General features: G+C 35.7%; 2 protein-coding genes across 2 annotated transcripts; both read right to left on the reverse strand.

Moving 5' to 3' along the window:
- Nucleotides 1–599: 599 nt before the first annotated feature.
- Nucleotides 600–8,072, reverse strand: LOC128990789 (protein charybde-like). The gene is made up of 3 exons (XM_054413369.1): nt 7,752–8,072; nt 2,308–2,494; nt 600–1,851 (listed from the first exon to the last, which is right to left on the reverse strand). The coding sequence occupies exons 1-3, from the start codon at nt 7,936–7,938 to the stop codon at nt 1,605–1,607; spliced, it is 621 nt and encodes a 206-aa protein (XP_054269344.1). The 5' UTR covers nt 7,939–8,072; the 3' UTR covers nt 600–1,604.
- A 7,960-nt stretch (nt 8,073–16,032) lies between these two features.
- On the reverse strand, nt 16,033–23,979 carry LOC128989406 (uncharacterized). The gene is made up of 6 exons (XM_054411296.1): nt 23,952–23,979; nt 23,234–23,407; nt 22,178–22,319; nt 18,581–18,686; nt 17,864–18,076; nt 16,033–17,211 (listed from the first exon to the last, which is right to left on the reverse strand). Exons 1-6 carry the CDS (start codon nt 23,977–23,979, stop codon nt 16,051–16,053), a joined length of 1,824 nt encoding a protein of 607 aa, XP_054267271.1. The 3' UTR covers nt 16,033–16,050.
- Between the last annotated feature and the right edge of the window lie 1,986 nt (nt 23,980–25,965).

The raw sequence follows: 25,965 nt of genomic DNA on the forward strand, positions 1-25,965 counted from the left end.
TATTGTTCAATTTAACCACATTTAAGGCACCTTAATGAAATAATGCTTTGTCAACACTCTCTTTAACACTGTATGGTTCTTCAGTCAGCAATTCTACTGTTCTTCTTGCACTACTTACTACTCATATTAAAACTGTTCCCATCCTATATCTAAGTTGGCTAAAAACTATCAAGAATTATTCTGGCTTTACTTTGGACAGAGGTTTGGTAAAATGTAAAAATATTTTCAGTCTAGACAATTCTATAATTAAGTCACTCAATAACCTTATTTTGTAGACTGCTGAACTCTATTTGGCCCTTGATAGATTCATAATGACTTTCTCCTCAAATAATTGTTCTACAAATTGAATCTTTCAAAATAATGAAAACATTTCTGCCCACTTGTTTGTATTAATTCAAAAAGTGTATTTTTGTTATAAAAAATAAAATATTTAATATTTTTTTACATTTCAAAAATTACATTGAATTTTAAAAACTTTTGTAGTTAAAGGAATATATTTGTCACACATTATACTGTAAATTCACAGTGACTCAGGATTTCTTAAACTGCTCAAAAAAGTTATCAAGGCTCATAGATATCGGGTGAATCATAAGACAGTATTAAAGAATGTTAATTCTTTTTATTGGTTTTTTCAATATTTCTCTTTTAAAGTAGATTCTCCATAACAAAAAGTACAAAAATGATCAACACACACAGTTCACATACATACTATGTGGAGTACATGAGTGGATGAATACTGACACCGGTATATCCGGAATGCTGAGATCAAAACCTTTACGAACATTGCATACAACTCGAGCCTTACTCTAACAGGAGATACGAGGATTAAAATTTTAAAATAAAATTACAAAGCTACAAGTAATAAAATCACATAAAATCCTAGGGGTTGTCGGCTGTGCAGTAAGTACTTTGAAGGGAAACATCCATTTTTGGGCAACAGAGAATTCATCGGGTTAAAAATTATTGCAGTAAGAAACTCGAGTACCAAACTTGGAGCCCACAATCAACATGAAAGACAAAAACTCTTAAAGCTGCAAACCTCCTAGACGGGATCACAAGACTTCAACTAACATTTAGAAGTCGTTAAAATCAACACAATAACTTCAATACAATAATAAAATACTAATTTGTATCGATGCAAAATATATATAGTTCATCACTAAATTTACAAGATCACATATCGATATTATTAGGTAAACTAAACTACGTAAAACGAAGCTTGCGGTGATATGGTTCGCCGAGCGACTTGTACTATCAAGAAACGCGAAACATTCGACAATCGAGACTTTTAAAAAGTAACAATAACTAAATAATTCGTAATTTTATGTACATAAATATACCTATTCTACAACTAAATATCTGCGGTCGATAAAATAAACTTTGCATCTGAATATCTTTTTAAATAGGTTAAAAATTTGTTACTCTATAATATATCTTTAATTAAATCAATAATGACTAAAAACGATTGCAAATGACGAGTGTAGATGACAACACTGTAAGCTCACAACACGAACGCAAATCACGAATTTGTTAAAGTCATTAGAAGATCACAATGCGAATGGTGCACCCAGTCAGTCTTGGCTCTCGTCGCGCCGCCGTGGCCGCTACTCCGTGACGAAGGATCGGTACAGCTTCTTCTTCTCCAGAGTGAAACCCGGACTGATCATGATGGTCCCTCCCTTGGTCAGGTTCTTGATGAACTGAGGGATGAGTGATGTCCAAGTACTCCGAGAGTCTCTACGGAGAGTGAGGAACAGTTCAAACGTGGACACGGTGTTGGGGTCGCACTTGACAGTCCCGATCTTGCGGCACTCCTGCTCCGACTCAAAGTTGACGTACAGTGTGCAGCCTCTGTAGAACAAACAATATGATTAGGAACTTTGGTAATGATAATCATGAAGAGAACAAATATTTTAACAAAAGACAAGAGGCAATTGGCAATTTAACACTTAAAATTTACTAAGATGGCAGACCAAAATTCTTCTAATTAATCTTCTTCACAAATTTGATAGAGTTGACGGTTACAGAGTTACAAAAATGTGTATATTTTTCAACATTTTTCAACCATTTTAACGCTTTAAAAATCCTAGAGGCAGCTTCATACTTAAAAAAAGATAAAGAGAGCTACTAAACTTGTGCATCAAAATTTACCAGCGACTCCTAAGGTTTAGAATGTATGGAGGGCACTTGTAATATTTCATGTTGGGCACATAAAAAACCTAAGAAACCATCATATAGAAGATTTAAGGGATTGGAATTCGGAAAGAGCCAAAGAATGTGTTTACTCTACAGAGAGTGGATGCCTACCTCAATCCGCAAGGTTCGTTCTCCGCCATTCGCAGTACATCCCTGGCTACTCTGGGCAGCAGGTCTGCTGGCAGCAACACTTCTCCGCAGGCTAACTGCGCTGTCTTTGCTGCCCGCAGCTGCTCTTCCAGCCTTAACGCTAGTGCTTGGCATGCTGCGTTATCCTCTATGTCTTCTGATACGAACCCTGCAACAGCAAAAATCATATTCGTTAAAACCATAAACACAATCTGACAAATAACAAAATAACAGTTTAAATCTTCCCTGCCTTTGTAAGTTTTATTAAACGTCAGGTGATAAAATTTAGCTAACTTGACTTGCCTCGACCAAAATCTCCCCTTTTATTTAATTTGTATTAAGTTATAACTTAGGCCTAGCCTTTTATCTTTTATTTTTTAGTGTACAGTATGCTGTTTGCTATATTATTAATGGACTTATAAAGATTTACATTAAAAACTTTTATATAGGCTACGTAAAAATTTTACGGGACACAGAGCAAAAGACTACCAGAAGTAGTAGCCTAAGACATTTACATTTAATGAGTAAAATTTTAGGTCTAGGCCTACCACTAACGTAAGTTAACGTAGGTATGTATATTTTGTAGATAATACAGTAATTAGTTAGGCTACAAAGGGAGGAGAATGTTTAAGTTATTTAATTTTAAACTAAGAAAATGTCTACAGTATACTGAGCTGAGAGGTATTAACTAGCTTTTCAAAAACACTTTGTTTAAACAGTTATTACCATAACTAAGCTAAACTTTTGTACAATATAGCCTAAGTGGTAAGTTAACTTAGTATCGGTAACACGTAGGCCTAAGTTATAAGTTAGCAGTATTTTTAATTGTATTTAAACTACTTAAAACCGCTTCAACTTAAGAATATTTTTTTTATTTTCAAACTTGAAATGTCCAGGCTATTGGGTCAACATAACAGAGTAAGTTAAGTTTAGGCATGCTTAGCAGGGTAGGGCTAACTTAATCTTAGGCTAAGTTTAACTTAGTGCATATTTAATCATCTAGCCTAAGAGGAACATTTTTATTAGGGAATTTCTTTAAATTCTTAGACGTTTTAAGGATGAGCAACTTTTTGAGATGACCAAATTATTAAAATTTAAATTAACTTATATAGGCCCGCGACAACAAATGATTTAAAGTTATTTATTAAAAACTAGCCTACAACACCTAACCTACAACACCTAACTTACGTTAACTAAGTTAGTTTCTTATTAAAAGATCAATCATTTTCAAAAGTTGAGCATTTTCAACCGGGCTTCGGGCTAGAGCTAAGTTTAGGTTTATTTGGGAAGGGAATCATCAAAGAAAACTTAAGTTAGGAATTAAAACATGAAATAAGTTAAGCCTCAACTGTAAGTTATAATAACTTATGAAGACATCGAACAGTTTCAATTTATGTTTAAATGTAGGCTAATATGATTGAGCTTTAGATCAGAAACTAAATTCTTCATTTCAGTTCTAAAACGAAAGTAATAGGCTAGCCTAATTAATAGCCTAAGTTAGTCTTAAAACATAAAATCCAAATAGGAAAATTGAAGTCGTTAAAACTTGTCAATGTTTTACCCCGAATATCACGGTTGGGCATAGCGCTAGGCATGGTTGAGGTTGATTTGTTATACTGTAGGTAATGTGACTTGGGATACGATTTCTCCGAACTAGATGTGATGCCGGCGACGACGCTCGGGGCCAACGAGTGAAAGCCGGGACCGGGATGTGAATCGCTAGAACAGCCTACACTGGTTGCCTAATTACCGACAGTACTGAATAACGCTAAAAGAATCGGGTGTACAAGTCGTGTAGGATATATCATACACTTTTTAAAAACTATAATACAACGTTTTCATTAGCAGAATGTGATAAAAATAACTAGATTTTAAGTTAACACTTTATTTGCTAATGCTAGTACACTAACGAAACGACGAAGTGATGTGCACAAGACATCTGGTATTATCCTAACAATTTAATTAGAACTTATCGCTAGAACGTCAAAGGCAACGAAGTTGAAGTTTTGACTATTACCTATAACCAACGTAGTCGCAAAGTTTTATACACCAACAAATTGATATTAATGTCCGTTCGGTAACTTGCAGTAATGCACTAAGTTAAATGTTTTCTAACGAAAAGTAATATTATGCGAAAATTTTCAAAGGAAAAAACAAACGTAGCTTAAGAAATTTCAGCTAACACTAAGTAAATCCACAAACAATGAAAACTCCGAAACCTTACCTCTGCCGTAGTGATTCGAGAAATCTACGCTGACTGGACACGGTAAAACTTCCATGGCGACTATTAAAAAGTAGTTGTACTAATAAAATTCACAAGGATATCACAGACTGCTTCCAACTTCGCGTAACATCAACGACCGTTGAAGTAGATCACCAACCCTACGAATAACACATGTGTTCTGAGCAGCGGTCGGCGAAAAACTGATGCAAGCAAGGAACAGAACAGCTAACAGCTGAGGAACAAAGATACCGGTTAGTTCCCCTCTCACCTCCCCTCACCCCCCACCAACGCGAGAGCTGGCCTACGTGCCAAGCTGCTCGGTTGTCAAGCCGGCCGGCGTTGTCTCTAGGGGCACCAGGGGAAGGGGGGGGGGAGAGAGAGAGAGAGAGAGAGAGAGAAAGAACCTTTGTTGTCAGAGAATTGAGTGATCCTACATGAATGATTAACCACCCTGTCAACGACGCGGGGTGTGGGGTGCTTTTAGTTAGTTACCCCAAACCAAACCAACAGAAGTGAAAAGCGACCGTGTGACCCGAGCTGTTCTTTGTCCTCTAAAAAAGAAACTTTTTGCGCAAACGGGAGTTTTGGGGCTTGACTGGATGGGGGAGCTGGCAAATTTGTCTTTGTGAAATCAGGTTATCTGTTTGGACCAACGTTTAGGCATCAATCTTTTGTCAAAGACAAATGGACAAGAAAGTAAGGATGTAGGGTAGTTTTTCGCAAACATATCAATCCCTCTTAACAACTAAAACAGCGCAGCAATGATTATGCTAGTCAGATACATGCATAATGTTAATGATTGACAAAAGTAAGAGTGAGTTTTAAAAATACAATAATTGTAAGAAAATACAGTAAATACAAACATTCTATATTATCGTAAATCTTTTTCTAACACAGACTAAAAAAAATATAAGAGATCTGGTAAAATACTTTAAAGGACGACTAAAATAATAATATACTACTACGACAATAACTTGGATATCTGGTTTAATTTGTCTCTGTAAAACCAGATCCTCTATCTGTACCAACTTTTAGAGGTCAATCTTTCGTCAGAGTCAAATAATTTTCTGTATTTAGTTGATTATTCGCGCATAGCAACAGAGCAGCAAAGATTAACAAAAATATAGCTTGCTTACTTTTTGATAAGAAATTCACAAAAAAAATGCTATATGGTGTTTAAAATAATGGGGTGTTTTTTTTTTCATTAGGATAAAATGTTAGAATGTGATTTTTTTAAGTTGTATGCCACCATTGTTTATGTTTTTTGCGTGATTATGTACAGTAATAGAATTTTCGATACAGTTACCTACGTAAGGGTAATTTTAGCTGCACCATACACTTCAAAAAACCTGCGGATACAAACAATAAGATTGTAGTCTCACGAACTCTTGACAACACGTCTCACAGGGGCGATTTATAAGGAATTAAACCCGGTTGGAAAGATAATGGAGCGAAACAAAGAGGTGGCGTGGATCTAAATATAACTTGACCAAATGGAACGATTGGGATCTTCCTGTGGAGCTCAAGTAGATAATACCTCGCACTACGATTACGACGGCGCCCTTTTGGAATGGGACCAACTTAAGTTATTGATTGTTCGAATCTCACTTAAATACAACAGTTGACTACTCAACTTAATTATAGTTTCCGAATGCAAGGCTTTACTGGAATAATTGTTTTAATGATTTTGAAAAGTGGTAAAAAAATTATTTACAAAAATAGTAGGCTATTGATATTAAAACACACATTAATTACAGGGTTTAAAATTATGAAATTGATTCGATATTCGAAAAGAATAGATTACACACGAAGTGTATCCTTATAACTAGAACATGAATCTAGTTCCCTTGATGTTTGGTGCGAGAATCTAATGTGATTCAACTACAGTACTTGAAAAACTGTATTTAATTAGCTGTTAGTTTACTGTATAATATGCTGTATACTTTTTGTAGCTACAGATTTCATTGTAAATCATTGTAAATGCATGGGCCATGATATTCTATTTGCTCGCAGGGTTGCAATACAGTTTCCAAGTTGAGCAAGCGTATTTTGAACTCTCTATAGACGTGTTTTGAGCTAAAAAATGTCGATTGTTAAATATTGATGAAAAATAGTGATAGTAACACTGAGTAAATATATTAGGTGCTAGTTATAAGCACCAACATTACTACTAGGACCATTCTACTGCGAATTACTAGCATAAATTCAAGGGTTTGGGTTATCATCATTTTATATGGCACGATTAATAATTTGAATTGCTATATTAAAATTCGATATGAGGCTACAGTTAAAATTTACACTACTAGACCCTTATTGAGTTTGAGAAATTAGGGTAAAACTCTTAAACAACCGCTTAGATATGTTTTTCTTTGTCTACCGAAATAGGAAATTAATTTTCCCGCTAAATTCACGATCAATATCGCTTTCCGTTGACTGTAACATTCCACATCTGTTGGGGTGGTTGCTGTAGGGGTGGCAGCTGACAATTAATGTATACCTGGGGTTATTATAAACAGATGCCCGGTATAGGGGATGGAGTGCAGCCTTGACAGTGACTTTGCCTCTCAGCTGGAAGGGAAAATCGTTAAAACACCACCCTCTGCGCATGCCTTACTTTCCTTTGTCCATTCACCTTTCTATTTTCGATCTCGTTCATCGATTTTGCTAATTAATTATATTATATCGGCTTATTTCCTAACAAGATTACGAGTTTGCCTAAAATGCCGGAGCATCCCAAAGAGTTGGTCCCGTGGGTGCACCGGTATAAGAGTTTTCTTTGTTTGAGGTGGTCAGGGTTAGGTTGGCTTTGTTGGGGGTGAAGAAATAAATTGGGTAGAAGGGTAGTTTTAGTAAATTAGTAATTTCGAGAAAGTTATAAGATAGTGAAGATAATGGCTGTAACAAGTTGAAATCGTAGATTTAGCTATCCTAGTTGACATAATAGAAAAACTGTAGGATAACATTATTTCGGCCTTTAACGAAATGATACTCTTTATCACCGTAAACAGCCTCGAAGAAGCTTCTCTAACTTGACTGAAGAACAACCCACTTCAAGTACTTCAACATCAATGATTAGGTTAGGTTTAAAATGTGTTTGTTGTGTCAGTTTACCAAAGTATAACCTAATAACCATCATTCTAAGGAGGTTAGGATATGACAGGGTACATCTAAGATTAGTTTCATTTATTCTCGTACAACCTACCTTGGTTGATGGGTACACTGCTCCTTTCTGGCATTATTGTTTCAATAACATCACACGACATTTTTTGTTTCGCCGGCGTTACTACGGTCTGTTGTTGTAAAATGTCCGTGATTTTGTTAAAAACTTCGTTCAATTTTATATCGCGGTGGGGTGAATCTTCTAGGAAGTGTTCGATATCTTTCATCATGGTTTTCGAGAATTTGCGAAAACCGTGCAAAACGCGGTGCTTCGGGGCCAGATCTATGGAATTGCGGCACTTGGGAGACGAAGTTAAACGTCGACCGGCATCGTTTGTTTGAACCAACCGATACGACGTTCAGAGCCCGACTAACAGCGGAACAATGAACGGTCTGACCCGAACAGCTGATTGTAGAAGCCGCTCTGTGATTGGCCGCCGCTCCGCCAATAGCAGCGCTCCTCTCACACAGCCTAGGTAGGTCAGCTGCTCGCCTAGCAACAGAAACAGCCGGGCCGCTTCGCTACTGAACTGAACACCAACCAACACTGTTGTGTCATTTTCCACATGAAAATAATTGCAGATTAATCTACGCTAGCTTGGCTAGAACTTATGAGTCATAAAGGCAGCAAATTGTCCATTCAGTTTTGTCAGTTTTTGAAAAACGGACCGCTCTAGGAGACGACGGATTGAGCGAGCGACGCGACGCTCGGAACAAAGGAATCGCTCGCGCTGGAATACAAGGATTAATTATTTACTAATCAATCTGAGAATGCGCAATTATTGAGCTTGTGATCGGCAACGAGCGTGATTTAGCTGGAAAGGCTAATAACGTCATTACATAGATTAAATATTTTAGTAGAATACTTGCGTAGACCTACTTCATATTTAGGTAATTTTATTTACTTTCTCTACAGAAACAATTTTGGAAAAAATAAAAATTAGCACACATGCTCGAGCTGAATAGGCTACGCGCTGTTAATTTAATTCTAGTAGGCTATGTAAAGTGTTTTATTGGTTTTTATTACCTACTTTGTATTATTTATGTGAGCACTCAAATTTTACGAAGCTATAAATTTTGGCACTTTCTGATAACGGTTTTATATAGTTACTGTGAATAAAAATTAGTACAAGTGGTTTAAATTAATAACATGTGGAACTAATTTGGTTTGGATCTATATAGGGAATTATTTACACATATTTAAACTCACTATGAACATTATAGGACTAAACAAACCCCATTGCTGACATCAGTACCATAACATTTCTAATTTAAGAAAATTGCAAAGCATTTGGTCAGAAACTAGAAAACCTTTAAAAAAGTCTTTAAAATTTTAACTACTTAAAACACTAAGTCCTTTGTTCAAAAACGGTTAACTGTTATTGATACACTGTATCAAATACACTATAATCAGAAATAATCCGTTCAAAACTGTAGAATTTTAGCGAATTTCCCTAAAGCGTTTTTTTAGCTATTACCGTAGCTGGCATGGTAAGACATAGGCCCGGGACCGATTTACTTTTTCCTTTCAATGTCCCAAAGCCAAAAACACCATTCGTTTAAATTTTTATAAATGTATATATATATATATATATATATATATGGATTTATATATATATTATATTTGATATTGTTCACGTGTAGGGTTACTGTAACATTTTTCGTGTGCGAAACATCTTCCACCAACAAGCACAAACCTTTTTATTCGCAAACAACCGCTTTTGATAAGTTATTTCTAATTAAAGAAAAAGATTTCCTAATAAAGACGATATGTAATACTTCAAAGTAATACATTTTCATAAATCGTACAAAACTTATAAATATTCCTATCTTTTTATTACATCTACTTATGTACAAATCCATCCACTTTTCATTACAGTGTAAAATCGCCTCAAGCTAACGAAACAATAAACAATAACCACACCAAATGGGTTGAGGAGATTTGAATTCAAATGAGGATGAAGAACCATTTAAACTCGGTAGCGTTTTGATACAGCAAGGGACTGGCTCATCATGTCCAATTAATCTTCAGCCCACGAACGGACACAAAAACTTGTTGTGCTCGGAGGGGGGGGGGAGTTCAAGGATAAAACTATAACCACAGCATCTTCGAGGGGCTAGACTAGGGCTAGAGTGGGACCTAGTCTTTGTATAATATCTAAAACACGATGGTTGAATTTGAATACATCACACACGATAAAGCTACAGAAAGTCCAACCAGGCTTTGAATCTAGCCATGCATTGTCTGTGGCTATCGAACAACAAACATAATTTAGCAACTGTATCAGCATCAGGACTATTGATGTGCTTAATTTGGGGTTTGTTTTGTGTTTGACAAATGATTTTGGAAATAAACAGCTTAATTTAAGCATGAACAAAGGCACATATTTACATTTCTTTTCATATTCGGCATCGTAAGACTTCAGAACACTGCGTCGATGTCTATTTTATACCAAAACTTACGCTCATACTACAAAAGGACATAATAATTAAGAGATATAATATAAAATTGGTATATAATAATATAGCACGTTGATAATCAATCATATTCAACACCATTCTGATCCCGTCTAGATTTTGGGAACGCTTGAGTGCACTAACAAAAATTAAAGTTAGTTTTATAATCCATCTAGTCTCTTTCTATCAATATTTACTATTGATACCATCGATTTTTTTAGTATGCAGGACTTCAGATACGATTTGGCAACACTGTTGGGCCGTTGGATAAGGAATTAATATATAATAGATAGTTTAGACAACAATGAATGCATTTTTGTATAACCTAAATGGCAGATGCGCTAACGGCAACAATGTAAAGAGCGAGTAGGACACTAATTTGTGGACGAATTGGCAACACTGTTGGGTCGTTGGATGAGGAATTAATATATAGTAGATAGTTTAGACCATGGTGGAAGTATTTACTTCCACCATGGTTTAGACAACAATGAATGCATTTTTGTATAACCTAAATGGCAGATGCGCTAACGGTAACAATGTAAAGAGCTAGTAGGACACTAATTTGAGGACGAATTGGCAACACTGTTGGGCCGTTGGATAAGGAATTAATATATAATAGATAGTTTAGACAACAATGAATGCATTATTGTATAACCTAAATGGCAGATGCGCTAACGGTAACAATGTAAAGAGCGAGTAGGACAATAATTTGAGGACGAATTGGCAACACTGTTGGGCCGTTGGATGAGAAATTAATAGATGGTAGATAGTTTAGACAACAATGAATGATTATTGTAACCTAAATGGCAGATGCGCTAACGGCAACAATGTAAAGAGCGAGTAGGACAGGACACTAATTTGAGGACGAATTGGCAACACTGTTGGGCCGTTGGATAAGGAATTAATATAATAGTAGATAGTTTAGACAACAATGAATGAATTTTTGTATAACCTAAATGGCAGATGCGCTAACGGCAACAATGTAAAGAGCGAGTAGGACACTAATTTGTGGACGAATTGGCAACACTGTTGGGCCGTTGGATAAGGAATTAATATATAATAGATAGTTTAGACAACAATGAATGCATTTTTGTATAACCTAAATGGCAGATGCGCTAACGGCAACAATGTAAAGAGCTAGTAGGACACTAATTTGTGGACGAATTATAAACACTTTGGATGCTGAGTGGACGAGAAAAGATGAATCCACAACACAATAATGAACACTTAGAGGTTTGTTCCCCATTTTGAATTACATATTTTTGTACAGTCATGTAGACAGGAATTTTAATGTATTAAATGTGAATTTTTTTACAACTGAAACTAATGTAAAAATTTAGTTTCACCAACATATTTAAACGATTATAGCCTACAGTTGTTTAAATATCGATTGCTCATTCGTTTTATCGATTCTTCGTGGAGAATTGAATACAATGCAAAGTAAATATTTATTTTATAAACAGTATTATTATGCTATTATATTACTCTTCAAGCTGCTAAATGAAAAAATAAAACTACTCATTCTTTGAAACGTTTTTGAAGATTATGTACTATCGGTTTTAGCAACTGTTATGTTCCACAAATAGTAGTAATACATGTTCCTGTACATATAAGTGTTTTCAAAAAATGGATTGTTAAACGCGAAAACTGATTGAAGAAAAAGTAGTATGAAAGAGGATAGTTTTTTGTGTGACAATGTGTGTTACAATGTGCTCTGAGTTTGTTTGCAGGTTTTTCAAGATGTATTGTGTGAGGTTATAGAATATTCTGCAAAATACACATTTACACCTACATCAAAGTCAACAGCAGCCCAAAGTCTTTATTTTCACCTTGCACGGGGTAGAGTGGACGAGGCTCTCCACAGCACAATAGTTGAAGGAGGTCAGATAGCGGTTGTATTTATTCCTCTTTGTCAGCGACTCTATCGATTTTATACCTCTTTGTATCGCTACAGATGTGAGCCCTACAGCTCTTTGTTTCAACAGGGTTCGCGTTGTGTAGCTCAGGCCGCGAGGGGTCGCTGGTGGGGAAGGGGGGGGGGGGGGGGGTAAATATGATAAATGAAGATTGGACGTTTCCGACACGGGATTCTTCACATTTGGAACATTTCTGTGACAAATTGCTTTGACTGATCGCCCCCTCGGTGAAGCGGAAAAACAATTTATTATTTAGCAATTATGTGAACAGTACAGTTTTGTATTTGTTCATTGGAATTATAGCAAATTAGACAAAAGTTACATTAATGCAGTCAATGTCATCAACAACAAATGTAGAAAAGCTGTATAGTTTAAAACACCGTGCATACAAGTCATTGAGTATTTTTACATGTACAGGTAGTTTGTACAGATTTAGACGCCCCTGCCTCAAATTACCATATTAAACTAAGGAATTCAGAGAAACTTTTTAGTTTGAATATTGATAATACTGATGATATTGATGCATAGAATAACTATAGACTAGATAAAGTGCGAACCATGGTCAAGTCTGTTTTATTTATTTCCTCAGTGGCAAGAACTAGAAAGTATATAGTATTTTATCACTAGGGCCTAAAGTGACTATTTTCGACCCGAGTTCAACTTTTACAGCGAACAAATAAGCAGCTGTTTAGTAAGTGATTCAATTATTTCGTCTATTACGATTGTGTTACAGCACATTATACCAGTCAATATGTCGAGCGATCGACAAAAATAGGCTAAACCCGTATCTAATAAATTAATCGATAAATAATTCCGATTGATACGACAGCCACAATCGAAATTTACAACTATTTACAACAGCTGATTTTTACTCCCTAGGGAGTAAAAATGCTACTTTATACCCACAACGCATGCATAAAAAACTGTTGTTTTTGCTGCAGTATGAAAACAAAACAAATAATAAATAATGTAAATAAATTAAAATGTCTGTATACAATAATAGTTCAAGGGTAGCGAGTAGCAATTGAAGAGAAATAATTTTTATCAAGTAGTTAAAGAGAGTGTGTTTAATCTACGATAAAACGTATACGTATCTCATTGGGCCAATGTTGTATAGCACATTAGAGCTACATGCTAAGATACATAGAGTAATAAACAATCACATCACGCCATCGTAATTCTCTGTGGTCCAAGGACAACCAGTTCAGTTGTGGCGTCCACTAGTCTCGACTGCTTACTGTGCGCTTGTTTCAACCTAGACTACTGTAGTTCCTTTAGAGAGAAGATGTTTTATGTAGGTGCGAGGAGATGGTACAAATACAGTTTAGCTTAGAAATGAAGTTCAATAATGAATCTGGCTTTCCCTATCCTTTCTTTCGAATCCCGTCAACTGGTTCGGACGTAGGCTATACTATGCGAAGAACTAACTGGCAAAATCGGGGTCTTTTGAAGAGACTACATATATATATAGGTAATAAAGTGCGTTTTTTTGTAAACAAAATTTAATTTTGCTATGTTTGATAAAAATATGTCCTTTAAGCACACAGTTCACGTAATCTAAAAATAACATGGGAATTGTAACGATCATGCTGGTTCGCGAACTCGGTTCGAATAAATGTAGGTTTACTTGTTGTATTGCGCTAAATTTCAACAAAATCGGATCATTTTGGCTCGAGTTCTCGTGCTAATGGACACATATATAAATTTAATTCGGACTGATGGCGGATGGTGTTTTTGGTCTCTGGGGACGTCAAAACGAAAATAATCGGTCCCGGGTCTACCATGAGACCTACGGTAAAGCTTATTCCCAAAATATAAAATCCGCTATAATAATAAAAAATAAAACCCACTTCTTTTACTAGCCAACTGAAGGCTTTTCACGAGATTGGACAAAAGGAACTGCCATTAGAGAGAGATGAAGAAATTACAAATAAAGATAAGATGACGAACAAGTAGCAACATGCAAGCGGTGGCAGCGATGAGTCATGAATAAGAACCAAGATTAAGTAAGGAGGGCTTTATTTTCGCGCGATTTAAAATATTTTATGGTGATTGATACACCAACAAACTTAAACCAACCCCATTTTTTTAGCCCCTTGGCCCGGGCCTATTTATAAAAGCAGCCCTGGAAGCTGGAAGGTCCATAACGGGTCTTGAGAAAAAAAATACTTTTTCAGATACCTTGAGGATTTGGAAGAACCAAGAACCTGGAGGAAAGAAGCCTAGCAGGGCTTGTAGCAAAGGATTGTTTTGCGAAAATGTAGGCCTACATAGCCTATGTGCAATATATTTGTGAGTTTGAGGTAGGATTGATTATTATGGATCATGTTTTATCGGACTAACATCTCAAATTATAATATTGGGATGGAAATTTGTTGTATTCCTTTTTTACGAAAGTGGAATATTTTTACTTGTCTATTTGTTTCCACACAAATGCTTATAATTGAACGTTTATAATTCATTGCAAGTTCTCTTAAATTTTGGTACAAGAAAATACAATAGTTGTTGGATATAAACTTTTTATTTTCTAGACAACTATCACTAAATTCACTACAATACTTAGTATTTCCTTTCAGTAATTAGTTAAGTAAATGCTTGTCTAGGTAGCAGCACCGAACAGTACAAACCACACACAGTACCGTAGTTTGCCGCTAGACAGCACGACACGACCAGACATGTTAGTTTCGTGACTCGCCGCTAGGTAGCAGCACTCAGCATTCAAGAACAAGAGCGCGTTGGCGTAACTTTCAAACGTTTTACAGTAAACCTAACTTATGTCATGTACAGTATTTTTACTTTCTCCCCCTATTTACATAGTATATAAAGAAAGTATTACCATAGACAAAGCAACACAGGGAGTATGTTTTATCTATGGTATTACAGGTATTACTTGTGTAGAGAGCTACAGACTACACCTGTAGTCCGATTTTGATTAAATTTGGTATATGTAGGTATAAGTAAGCTATGGTATATCCAGACATTTTGAATTTTTTCGAAATTATGATTTTTAATAGTAATTTTCCCATAAAATAAGGGATTTTCTCTAAAATAGCCTGAACGATTTTGATAAAAATTTAGTCTGTTATATTCCTTTAAATTCTGAACAAAATGGTACGAATCCCATTTCTGTCAAAATCACGGCTCAAAAGTTATTGTAACTTATGCTTTTTTCCCATAAAAAAACTCCATAAAGTAACAAAAAATTTGATTTTAGGAAAAAAGCAGTTTTTGATTAAAATAATGTGCTATGGTCCTTATACTAAACAAAATAGTGCAATCGTAATCCCCCATTGCTGTAACAATTATGGTTTAAAAGTTATTGAAACTTTTGTGATTTTTTCCCTTAGAAAAGTTACTCCCACCGCTTACGATGATAAAGGCTGTTGACAGGCTAATGGGAGAAAGTATGAGTCAGATTGCCGATTCCATTTAGAGCATAGGCTGGTAGGCTACTCTTAAAAGTTAAAATTACAACACATAGCTTAATTTCCGGATTTAACTTAAATAAAAGTGATTTTTCACCAGTAAAGCATACTCAGTATAAACATATCCAGTGGAGGTTGAATAACAAAGAGTTCTAGAAAATGTTAAAGGTATCATAAAAGTGTGTACTGTCAAATAAGACTATGCCAATGGGAATCTCAATGGTGTATTGTTACTTAGCTGATTATTAGTTTTCCTCCGGTATCGGAAAATGAGCAATTAATTGCTAAATTTATTTGATTTCTAGTAAAAACGATGGTTTAGGACGTTATGGAGGGGGGGGGGGTGATGGTTTAGAATGTAGAGGTTTTGGATGTAATGGGATATAAAATTAATAAAAATTATGTTTAGACTGTTGAGCTATTAAAAAAAAAATAGCTAGAATAGACTATAGCTGCACATTTGTTCAGTAGATATACCCTAAAATAACTTTTAAAAAGTGTGACTTAAATGAAAATTGTCTTTAAAAAAACACAAATTTGATATTTATTTGGATTTTACATTAGACGAAATTGTTGACCGTGCCTTTTTACTTGGTTTTCTTACACTGTTTGGACTAGTAACATGGTCCCCTTCTCCACCGAGGTCATTTTCACGTGGTGCAGTTTCATTATTTTTAATGGATTTCTGGTTGAGTCTTGGTATGCGAGTTGTCTTTTTCACCACACTGCTAGCAGGATCTGGCTTCTGCAAAGGCGGCCCACCTTTAGAACCACTAAAGAAAGGCGTGAGTGAAGATTTAAGTCCTTCATGTGGTTTCCAGGGTGTAAACTTTACAGGTACTTTGGATTTGGTAGGTTCAGATTTCTTCTTGCATTCTTTTTCTTCTACCAAATCATCACTTAGTGTATTTTTACACATCTCCTTACATTCATCAGATACAATTACATTAATATTCTCTGCATTTTCTTTTTTACATGGATAATTATTTTCTACCAAATCTGACTTTGGATTAGAAGTAAGAGCACTCTCTTGACATGAAGTTTTACCTTTAACAATTTGCAGAATATGAATTAATTCATTAGTAATGATCTCATTTGGATTTTCTTTTGACCCAGCTGTGTTCAATAAGAATTCCTTCAATTCATCAACAGAGAAGTTCATAGAATGAGCTTCTTCTTTCTCAACATCCAACCACTTCATCGCTGATTCTTTTACTTCCTTCAATAATTCAATCAACTTCCTTTGCTCATCATCTTTTATAATCTCAGCCTCAACTGTTTTCACTTCCCTGACATTTTCATCTTTATTTTCCAATTCATTTCTTTTTCCGGGGGATGAAGAATTCTGGTTTGTGGTGGAAATATTTCGGCTATCCGTCTCACTAAGTTGCGCTGGTTTCAAAGGAAGAACCTCTTTTAGTGTGCTATTCTTCTCTAGTACCTTAGAGTTGTATTTCACAAGTGCCTCATGAGATGTATTTTTTGTTTTATTGTCTCTCACAGTTTCGCCATCAAGAGCTGATCCTTTAGGTGGCTTGGATATTTGTGGAGGTGAATTGATGGGGTCAGATAATAAAACCTCCTGGCTCTCGTTTGTTGGATTTATTAAATATACTTGTATGTCTTCTTCAACTTTCACACTTTTCAATTCCTCATTGTTGATCCTCTCTTTCAAGTCACACTGCAATTCACCAAATTTTCTAAGCTGGAACAATGAATTTGATTAAAAGCTAAGTAGAATTACAGTACTGAAAACTTCTCTCATTTGGATCTATAGGGTAATGTATGAACACAGTAATGTATACAATGTACTGTGAGTAGTTTGTCGGATTAGCCTGCCATTTAAAAACCAATTTGTGAATCTGATCGGACACACATCACGAACCTATTATTAAATTAAAAGACATGCTGAGATGTATTTTGGGGTTATATGACTGACACAGTGTTAAACTGTAAACTGCATAATATATTTACAAGTTCAGTAGCTTTTTGATGGTTCCAAATAAGGCCACACTGCCCATGACCATTGAGCTTTGAAGTGGTCCTGGCTAAAAAAAAAAAAAACAGCTTGTATTCAGGGAACAAAGCTACACTGATAACCTTGCTCCATTCTATTCACAAATTGTTTTAATATTTAGTTAAAATATGCACGAGGTGGCGTCGCTGCCTCAAAAATAGAGAAAATGATGGAATATACTTATCAGCTCACCTGGGAACTGAAGATACTAAATTGATAACGATGATCTCTCACTATTATTTTGTAGTATCTTTTTACCACAAACTACACAAATAAATAACACAAATCTCACTTAGTCTAATAAAACAGTAGCTTTATCGTAAAGTTAGTGATTACAGACCTCCTCAGCGGTGATGCGCAGAGGTGACCGAGACAGCAGCCACAACGCCTGGTGACAGGTGCAAGACAAGGCTCCCCAGTAGGCCAGGTAGTCCTGAGTGAAGGGAGGAACTAGAGCACTCAGCGGACCGGAGGGAAGTTGTGCGACTGTCTTTGTGGAAGTCACTCGTCCCAGGTGATCAGTCAACCATCCGATGCTTGACTGAGGTTCCACCTACGACCAAGGAATGTAATGACGTGATGATGTGACATGTTTTGTATCTAAAGACTCTACTCTATGTTTTTTTCAGCTAAACTAGTTGCACTCTCACTTTTCAAAACAACCCCTTAATCAATGACATGGGTGTCACTCAAAAATAACATTTATGATGTTAAGAAACCTTTAACGTTTGAGAAAAGTGCTTTTGGTTTAAGTTGAAGGAAAACTTTCCATCCAGTGTATGAAAACTTATTAGATAAAGGATTTTTATGTAATGTTTTAAATACTATATCTTTAAGTATTGTTATTGTTTTTTTTTATTTTTTTATTGTATTCATAGGTATATATACAGAAAAGTTTTTTTTGATAAATACAGAAGATCATTGATATTCATAAAATATTAATTTGCAAATCTTTTCTAAATTGAAAATTTAAGTTTATTATTTAAGTTTTTTTATCACTACTCAAAGAGTCCAGAACTGCAAACATTTTCTTTAAAACATAACTAGATATAAGTACCTTGAAAAAATAGGCCACAATTAAAATTCCATCATTCTTTCCTAAAGCTTCGGCCTGAGTTTTGTATCTGGAGTTATAAAACACCACATGCATCTCTAGGGGAGGGCTGAAAAAAAATTGATTTAACACTCAAACTAACATTCTGTTCCTAAAGTATCTATTTTGTTGCTAACGTATTTGGGTTTAACCCTAATTAAATTTTTTTTTTTACTTAAAACAAAATGAAGACAAATTTTATATTTGATTGGTATGTTTGTTTATTTAAATGTAAACCTACTAGGCGCCTTAGTAAACCGAGCCGTTTTTTGGATGACATCTTTGTGGACGGGAATTTGGTGGTAAGTCTTGCACAAATCAATGGCAGAGAAATGTGTACAGCCTGCTAAATTGAACGAGAAATCCTGAATATGTGGTACAGGGTATCTGTCAGGAACAGTAGTAGTATTTAAAGCACGGTAATCATCGCAAGGACGCCATCCATTTTCCCCTTTAGGCATCATGTGCAAAGGCGAGGACCAGGGGCTTTCAGAGGGTGGAACAATAAAATACCCCCCCCGCAGCAAACCTGCAGACTAAGCGAATTTCCATTTGACTGATTGGATTTACACTGAAATGTCTACTTAAAAATATAACATTTATTCTTGATTTAAATAGAATTAGTTTAACAAGTACTTAGGTTTGCTGCATCAGGGAGGGTAAAACTGTTTGTTTTTTTTGTAAAATGTGAATAGTTAGTAAGAAATAAAAACATTTTCCAAATTTGATCAAAATATGTTCACAAACAAGCAAACTAAAACAGTTTACTTATTCTCCATAAGAATAACATGGGAATTTTAAATTTACAATTTTTTGGAATTTTCTCCGTAACCATTAGGCGCATAATAACGCTTCAATATACTAAATTATTTGTTTTTTTAAGCTCTACAAAATGGTTTGGAAAGAAATTGCTAAATTTTATGTTTTTTGGGTCAAAAATGGGAAAAACCTATTTTTACCCCATAAAACCCCCCGTAAACCCCCGTTCCCATGGTCCGATCATGCTGGATCGCGAACTCGTTCGAATAAACGTACGTTTACACGTTTGTACCAAATTTCATCAAAATCGGATCATTTTTGCTCGAGTTATCGTGCTGACGGACACATATATATATATATATATATATATATATATATAAATATATATATATATATATATATATGAATTTGAACGGATGGTGTTTTTGGCCTCTAGGGACCTCAAAACGAAAAAAAAAATCGGTCCCGCGTCCAGGTCTTACCATGAGTACTACGGTAATAGCTTATTCCCTATATGGGAAATTCGCTAACAAGCTCAACCATCTCCTCAAATTCTTTCCGGGCAGCTTTCAATTTTTGAGGATGGAAGCAATGTGGTCGACAGTGAACAGGAGGACCAGGTGTAACATTTATATGATGAACTGTTTTATGTTTTACAGCACGAGGTAAGCCTGGAGGACGAATAATATCAGGGAATTCAGCAAAAACTTCTGCCAATGTTGAGGAGAAAGATATAACTTTAATACTACTGTAGTTTGAAACTATTCATTCAGCATTCAATCCCGTTTTCTTGTCATCCAAACATTTCATCTTGCAATCGGGTAACAAGTGATATAGTGTGAAAGAAAGTCTGAACCTAATATAGGTACTGAAACAACCGCTACCACTAGACCCCAAGGTAAACTAAGTCTAAGACCTAGATTAAGGGTGAGAGGCATGGTACCATAAGTATTTATTTCACTGTTATTGGCAGTACTTATAGTGAGTAGCTAGTAGGATAACGTTTATATTTGATGAGGCGTTTAGGAAAACACAACACATCAGACCCGATGTCGATAAGGAAACCATTTCTGTCCATCAGAAAGAGACGGCTGCCAGCATTTGACAATCCGTTGTGGCCTCTACGGATTGTTGCTGAGGTTTCCCTGAAAAGAGCATGGAGAAAGACATTTGGTAGCATTATTTTGGAATTTTCTTTGGTACAGGACCAGAGTTCTTAGAGGGATTGGCCTCGTTTTCTGATCCACCACGAGACTGAAAATGACCCCTAGGTCTCACCCGTGTATCTCGTACTCTGATTTCGGATAATGCTTGAACTTGCGTTTAGAGGGATTCTATTGCGTTTAATAAAGAATCATTACCTGAAGAGACTTATCAAATACCAGGTGTCGAAGGAATATCAGCCACCTCCATGATCTTATCAGCCAGTTCGGCCAGTTTGTCCACGGAGAGCTCAAGTTGCGTAGTCAATATGGCTTGTGAATTAGGAGGGAGTCATCTGAGCCACAGTTGATGAAGCATGTTGTCTTGTTGGAGAGTCAGAGAGAGATATGAGAGAGACTTAAGATTCCTCAAAAACCTGTGGTCTCCAAGGCCCTCTTCACTCAGCAGCCGCCGCACACGTTACTCTTCGGATGCAGAGAGGCGTTCAATCAGTTTCTTCTTTAGATGTCCGTATTTGTCACCTTGAGGAGGGTTCGTTATGATGTCTTCGACTTCAGCAGCAATTCCTGTGTCCAATTGCGAGACCAATTAGTGAAACTTGGTGTCGTAGTTGGTAGTGAGTCAACTTGACAGAATCAAAGACTTGGTCTTTCAGGCCAAATGGGCGGAAGTTTGACGGCTACTCTGTTGACCGATATGTTTTGAGAAGTGCTGGGTTGTCTAATCCGTTGACGCAGTTCCTCATTCGCAGTTCTAAGATCGGCAAGTTGAGTCTGCAGGTCTTCTAATGACATCGTTGTTAGAGGAAATACAAAAGGTTAAAACTTCAAAGAAAATAATAGTCTTTAGATAACATTTGTAGTCGGGGTCACCATTTTGGTTGTTGTTGTTTGTGTAGTTCAAATCAACTTACGACCAAATAAGTAAGAAAGAAAATAATTTATTAGAAGAGTTACAAAGTGTACATTCCTCTAGAAAACCAACAACAAAAATAATAATAATGCGCGTTGCTAAGACAACATCAGCTGATGCTACATGTTAACTAGGCCTATACAGTAGAACCTCTTTAATCCGAACCCCCGTAATCCAAACGTCCACTAATCCGAACCCCTCATTGCTGTACTCTATACACAGTACAGCAGTTCTTTATTGTATACTGTATTTAATGTACAGTACTGTTTATTCACCATGTTTACTACTTTATTAAAGAAACGCTGTATTTTAATTTATAAAACATTTGTTTCACTTTTCCCAAAATAATTTAGATCAATCTTAGCCATGTTTTAGCTATTGTTATGTAAAAACAACAATATGTTCTGTAATCCGAACTATTCACTAGTCCGAACTACCCCTGGTCCCAATTAGTTCGGATTAAAGAGGTTCTACTGTACCAAAGTCTAAGTTATTTTTGAGTCAACGTAGTAAAATACATATTGTATTAAAAGATATGAAGTAACGTAAATAATGAGTCGAATTTACTTTCAGTGTCGGGAGGACAGTTAGCGCAACCCAAAGAACAATTCTACTCTACTTTCCATTGCCTTATATAACTCGAAATACAAATGTTAACCTGAAGAATACATAGTTGAGTATTCTACCAAAGAACACTAAATTAATTAACACACTTTATTTGCTCACCTCTTTCCATTAATTGTGTGAGTGTTGTGAACATGACTTGACATGCCATAGTGGAAATGGATCTGAGAAAATACATATGGTGTGTCTAGTGGACCTCCACACAGTGTCGGCTTCTGGTGAGGCCATTGACCTTGGATCCTGACTGAAGGGAAATGTTCATCAGTATAACATTGGAAAGTACTAAAAGCTTTGAAAATATTTTCAGAAATTTGTTTTAAAGACTAAAAAAAATTAACATGTATAGATGCCAGAATCCCCATACACAAATCACTCTAACAAGTGATTGATCTTTACCCTACAAGCAATTTTAGGGCCAACACAGCTTGCTGAAACCTGAGTAGATCAAGTGAATCTTCCACACGAGTAGAGGATACTGCTAAATTAATTTGCACTGTTGTGTTATTGCGGTGTTGGAGTTTGAAATGGGGAGCGAAGGACAATCTGTCATGAAATTGTTGTGTAATACGTCAGTGTCAGACAATTTTTTTTTTTTTTTTTTTTTTTTCAAAGAGGTTGGCGGGCCTCTTTTAACCTTGCATTTGCCCGTCCACATAGACTAAGCGCGCGTGTGTGGATCGTTTACAGCAAAGCAAGGAGTGAGCCGGTACAGTACAAAGGTGAACTGTACTGATAAAATGTTATCGGCAGTGACCAGGATCCGAACCCACGACATCGCTGCCTTGGCTGAATTTAATTCCATCATCAATGATAGAGCTTTGATTGTTCTTCCTGGTATATTGCAAAGTCTTCATAGGATGGAGGAAGCGTGACTTCAAAGGCTTGATGCCTTGGATTTAGCTTTATGACAGGAGATACATTGTACTGGTACAGAAGTACAAAGTACACACTTTAATGTTCTCAACAATAACACTATCAATTCATTTACTCACCATGTATATTTAACACACTATAGTAATTTTTTACTGTTAACAATGTTCGAAAAATCTCTTATTTAACATCCATGTTGAAAACTCAAAATGTTAATCAGTCTTTAAATTTTTGCTTAAATTGAATTCTTTACATTTGACAGTAGTACTATAAAAAATGCCAGCTTACCTGAATTTCCACTATTCCTCAATACTAGTTTTGAAGGAGGCTCAAAAAAGTTAAACCACTTAAGTCGTTTAGCCTTTAAAATTTCAACTTTCTCCAGAGAAATATCGATTGGGGAGACCACGCTGCTTTTTTGTTGTCTTATTTTGTTGCCAATTTCTTCTGCTGCAAGAGGCTCTGCAAATAAAAGAAATAGATTCTTATGTTTGGTCTTTTAAAATTAAAAATAATAAGATTCATATTAGATTTTGATGTAGGTAAGCTAAAGAAAATGTCTGTCAATCTTTTTTGACCAAAGATATTTTATTTAAAACATGAAATGGATACGGTAACACCTTTAGGTAATTACAGTATATGTAGTTAATTTGGAATAGTTGCATAACCTGAAGGATGGCACCCACTGGCCTTCTAATATAGAAATACCAAATAGTTAAAGACAAGAGAAGGTTTGGAGGGGAAGATGACATGGTGGAGAAGAAAATATGGATGCAATTTGTTGGTGAGAGCAAAAATGATTGAAGTGACCACAGGAGTAAGTAAAGTTGATTAATATTGTAGCTATTAATAATACAATTTTCTTAGCCAATATGATTTTTAAAATCACTATCCACACGGACAAGTTGTTATTACGAGCAACATCTCTTTGAGTGAAAATGAGTGTAATGTATAGCAGGTCTGCACAGATGATTCGAATAACAAAATAAATATTTCCATCACTTACCATCGTTACAATTATCCTCAGAAGCCATTATAACAGAACACCCTAGTACATAGTATGTGTTGAATAATCCTTCCGAAAGGTTGTGTCTGGAAAACAAAAAATAACAAAAATAAGGTAATAAAGGATCACAAAGATTTACATTTTGTCCAACAATAAAGCTACAAATAGCTGTACTCTACAAGTTCCCTGTAATTTCCACTTCCAGTCTAAGCAACGAGACAGCTAGACACTTCGTAACCACAGAGAAGTAAGGAATAGGGAGGGTACACTACATGGTACACTTAAGAGGTGTCTTGCACTAGTGCTGGTGTCTAGGGCAAAGTCCCTCGCCTGTATGTACTAACGCTCATGGTGGAGGAAGACCTCCCTATGCCATGTGCGATAGTAATTTCCGAACAGTGCTCGCTGTTTGGGCTCTTCCTTGCTCGTCACAAGTACATTTCTGGCACAACATACTAGAGCTGAAAGCACATGGTCGTCCCACAAGCATGTTCCTCTGTACCTTACTTCTCTGTAATAGACTACAACAAGGTAAGTTATTTATGTGATTACAGTGTTTTCTGTGAACTCTTTAAACGACAATAATCCTTTGAGCTAAAAGCACTTTGACATCATGAGTCACATAACAGAACCTTCTTTTATCAATGTTAGCATTACTAGAAAAATCTTAAAATTGTACCATCCATGGTTGATAACAATCCATGTAGATAACAAAAATTGAAAGGGTTCAAATCTTGCCTTGGTCAGGTCTGGTGGAAAATAGTGAAATAGGAGTTCACCTGCCTGGCAGAGCTGGGAAGGGAGAAACCAGTAGAAGGCTCAGTTGATAGAGTTCTGCCTTATGCCAGAGATTTCCTCTACTTTCGACTTAATCTTACTGTTTGACTAGAAACTGAAAACTTGTTTGTTCACAGGATAAGGAAAATCATAATAAAAATTGATATCAGTAAATTGATCAATATCTAAGGCTCAAAGGGTGGAAGGATAAAATTGAAAAATATTGCTTCACAGACTACTTACAAAAATAATGAAAATAGCACAATTTAAATATTTGAAGTAGTACCAATTAATTTTAACGTCAAAATTACAACTTTAAAACACACAACCTCAAATTTTGAATATATTTTTAAGACAGTACCTACTAATATTAAAATTTACCATATGATTTTATGACATAATTTAAAAATTTTGTAGAGACTAAAAGAAAAATATTGAAAAGTGATACAATTTCCTACTTTATTACTTTAATAACGGGTAAAATAAAATTATTTCACTCCTTATGTTGGAAGATATACATACCTATGCCTTATTTATTTGCCACCATTATGGATCAACTGGAGACAAATTAGAGATTTAATCTAAATAAAAAAAATATATATTTGAACATCAAAACATGCAGAAAATTTTACAGTATGAGGGAATTTACCATCAAAAGTCCATTCTATCCCCTTAATTAAGTAAAAACCAACAAATGAAAACTAAGTATTCCTTCAATTAATGAGATCCCTCTTAGAATAGATACAAGGCCTGTTTAAAAAGTATCCGACCTTGTTCAGGAAAATCATAATTTATCGATCAATTATTTGTTTTAACATGTTTATCTCTTTTAAAATAGTCCCCTTGGGACTTCACACTCTTATTCCAGCACTCCTGCCACTTTTGGAAACAAGCCTGGAACTCTTCCTTCTTAAAGGAGCTGTCCCATTTTGCATTATCTCAATTCTCCTCTGAAATCGGGTCCCTTTAAGCGGCATCTTCAATGTAGGGAACAGCCAGAAGTCACACGGTGTCATATCCGGTGAGTAGGGGGCCTGGCATTCCACAGGAATGCCATGTTTTGCCAAGCATTTGGATCTTAGCTTATGGGCATAAGCTAAGAGAAGCTGGTGATCAATCCCATCACTTATCAGATGTTGAAGATAGCTTCTTTAGATGATCTGGTACACCTTAAATCCTATATTGAAAGTGTCAAGCCAAGACTTGAAAAATAAAGAAAACCCCATCTAAAGATGAG

The sequence above is a fragment of the Macrosteles quadrilineatus genome, unplaced genomic scaffold (assembly GCF_028750875.1).
Source record: "Macrosteles quadrilineatus isolate MER2022 unplaced genomic scaffold, UCM_ALF_1.0 Scaffold_3__2_contigs__length_128488019, whole genome shotgun sequence".
In the NCBI taxonomy this organism is placed as follows: domain Eukaryota; kingdom Metazoa; phylum Arthropoda; class Insecta; order Hemiptera; family Cicadellidae; genus Macrosteles; species Macrosteles quadrilineatus.

Bases quoted from the DNA above. Each gene is read 5' to 3' on its own strand.
- LOC128990789 (XM_054413369.1), bottom strand. From the start codon at position 7,938: ATGATGAAAGATATCGAACACTTCCTAGAAGATTCACCCCACCGCGAT. The intron at 2,495-7,751 runs GTAGGTTGTACG...TTGCTGTTGCAG, and splicing joins CAGTGTACCCATCAACCAAG to GGTTCGTATCAGAAGACATA. The intron at 1,852-2,307 runs GTAGGCATCCAC...TTTGTTCTACAG, and splicing joins AACGAACCTTGCGGATTGAG to AGGCTGCACACTGTACGTCA.
- LOC128989406 (XM_054411296.1), bottom strand. From the start codon at position 23,979: ATGGCTTCTGAGGATAATTGTAACGATG. The intron at 23,408-23,951 runs GTAAGTGATGGA...TTTTATTTGCAG, and splicing joins TGAGGATAATTGTAACGATG to AGCCTCTTGCAGCAGAAGAA. The intron at 22,320-23,233 runs GTAAGCTGGCAT...ATTTCCCTTCAG, and splicing joins GAGGAATAGTGGAAATTCAG to TCAGGATCCAAGGTCAATGG.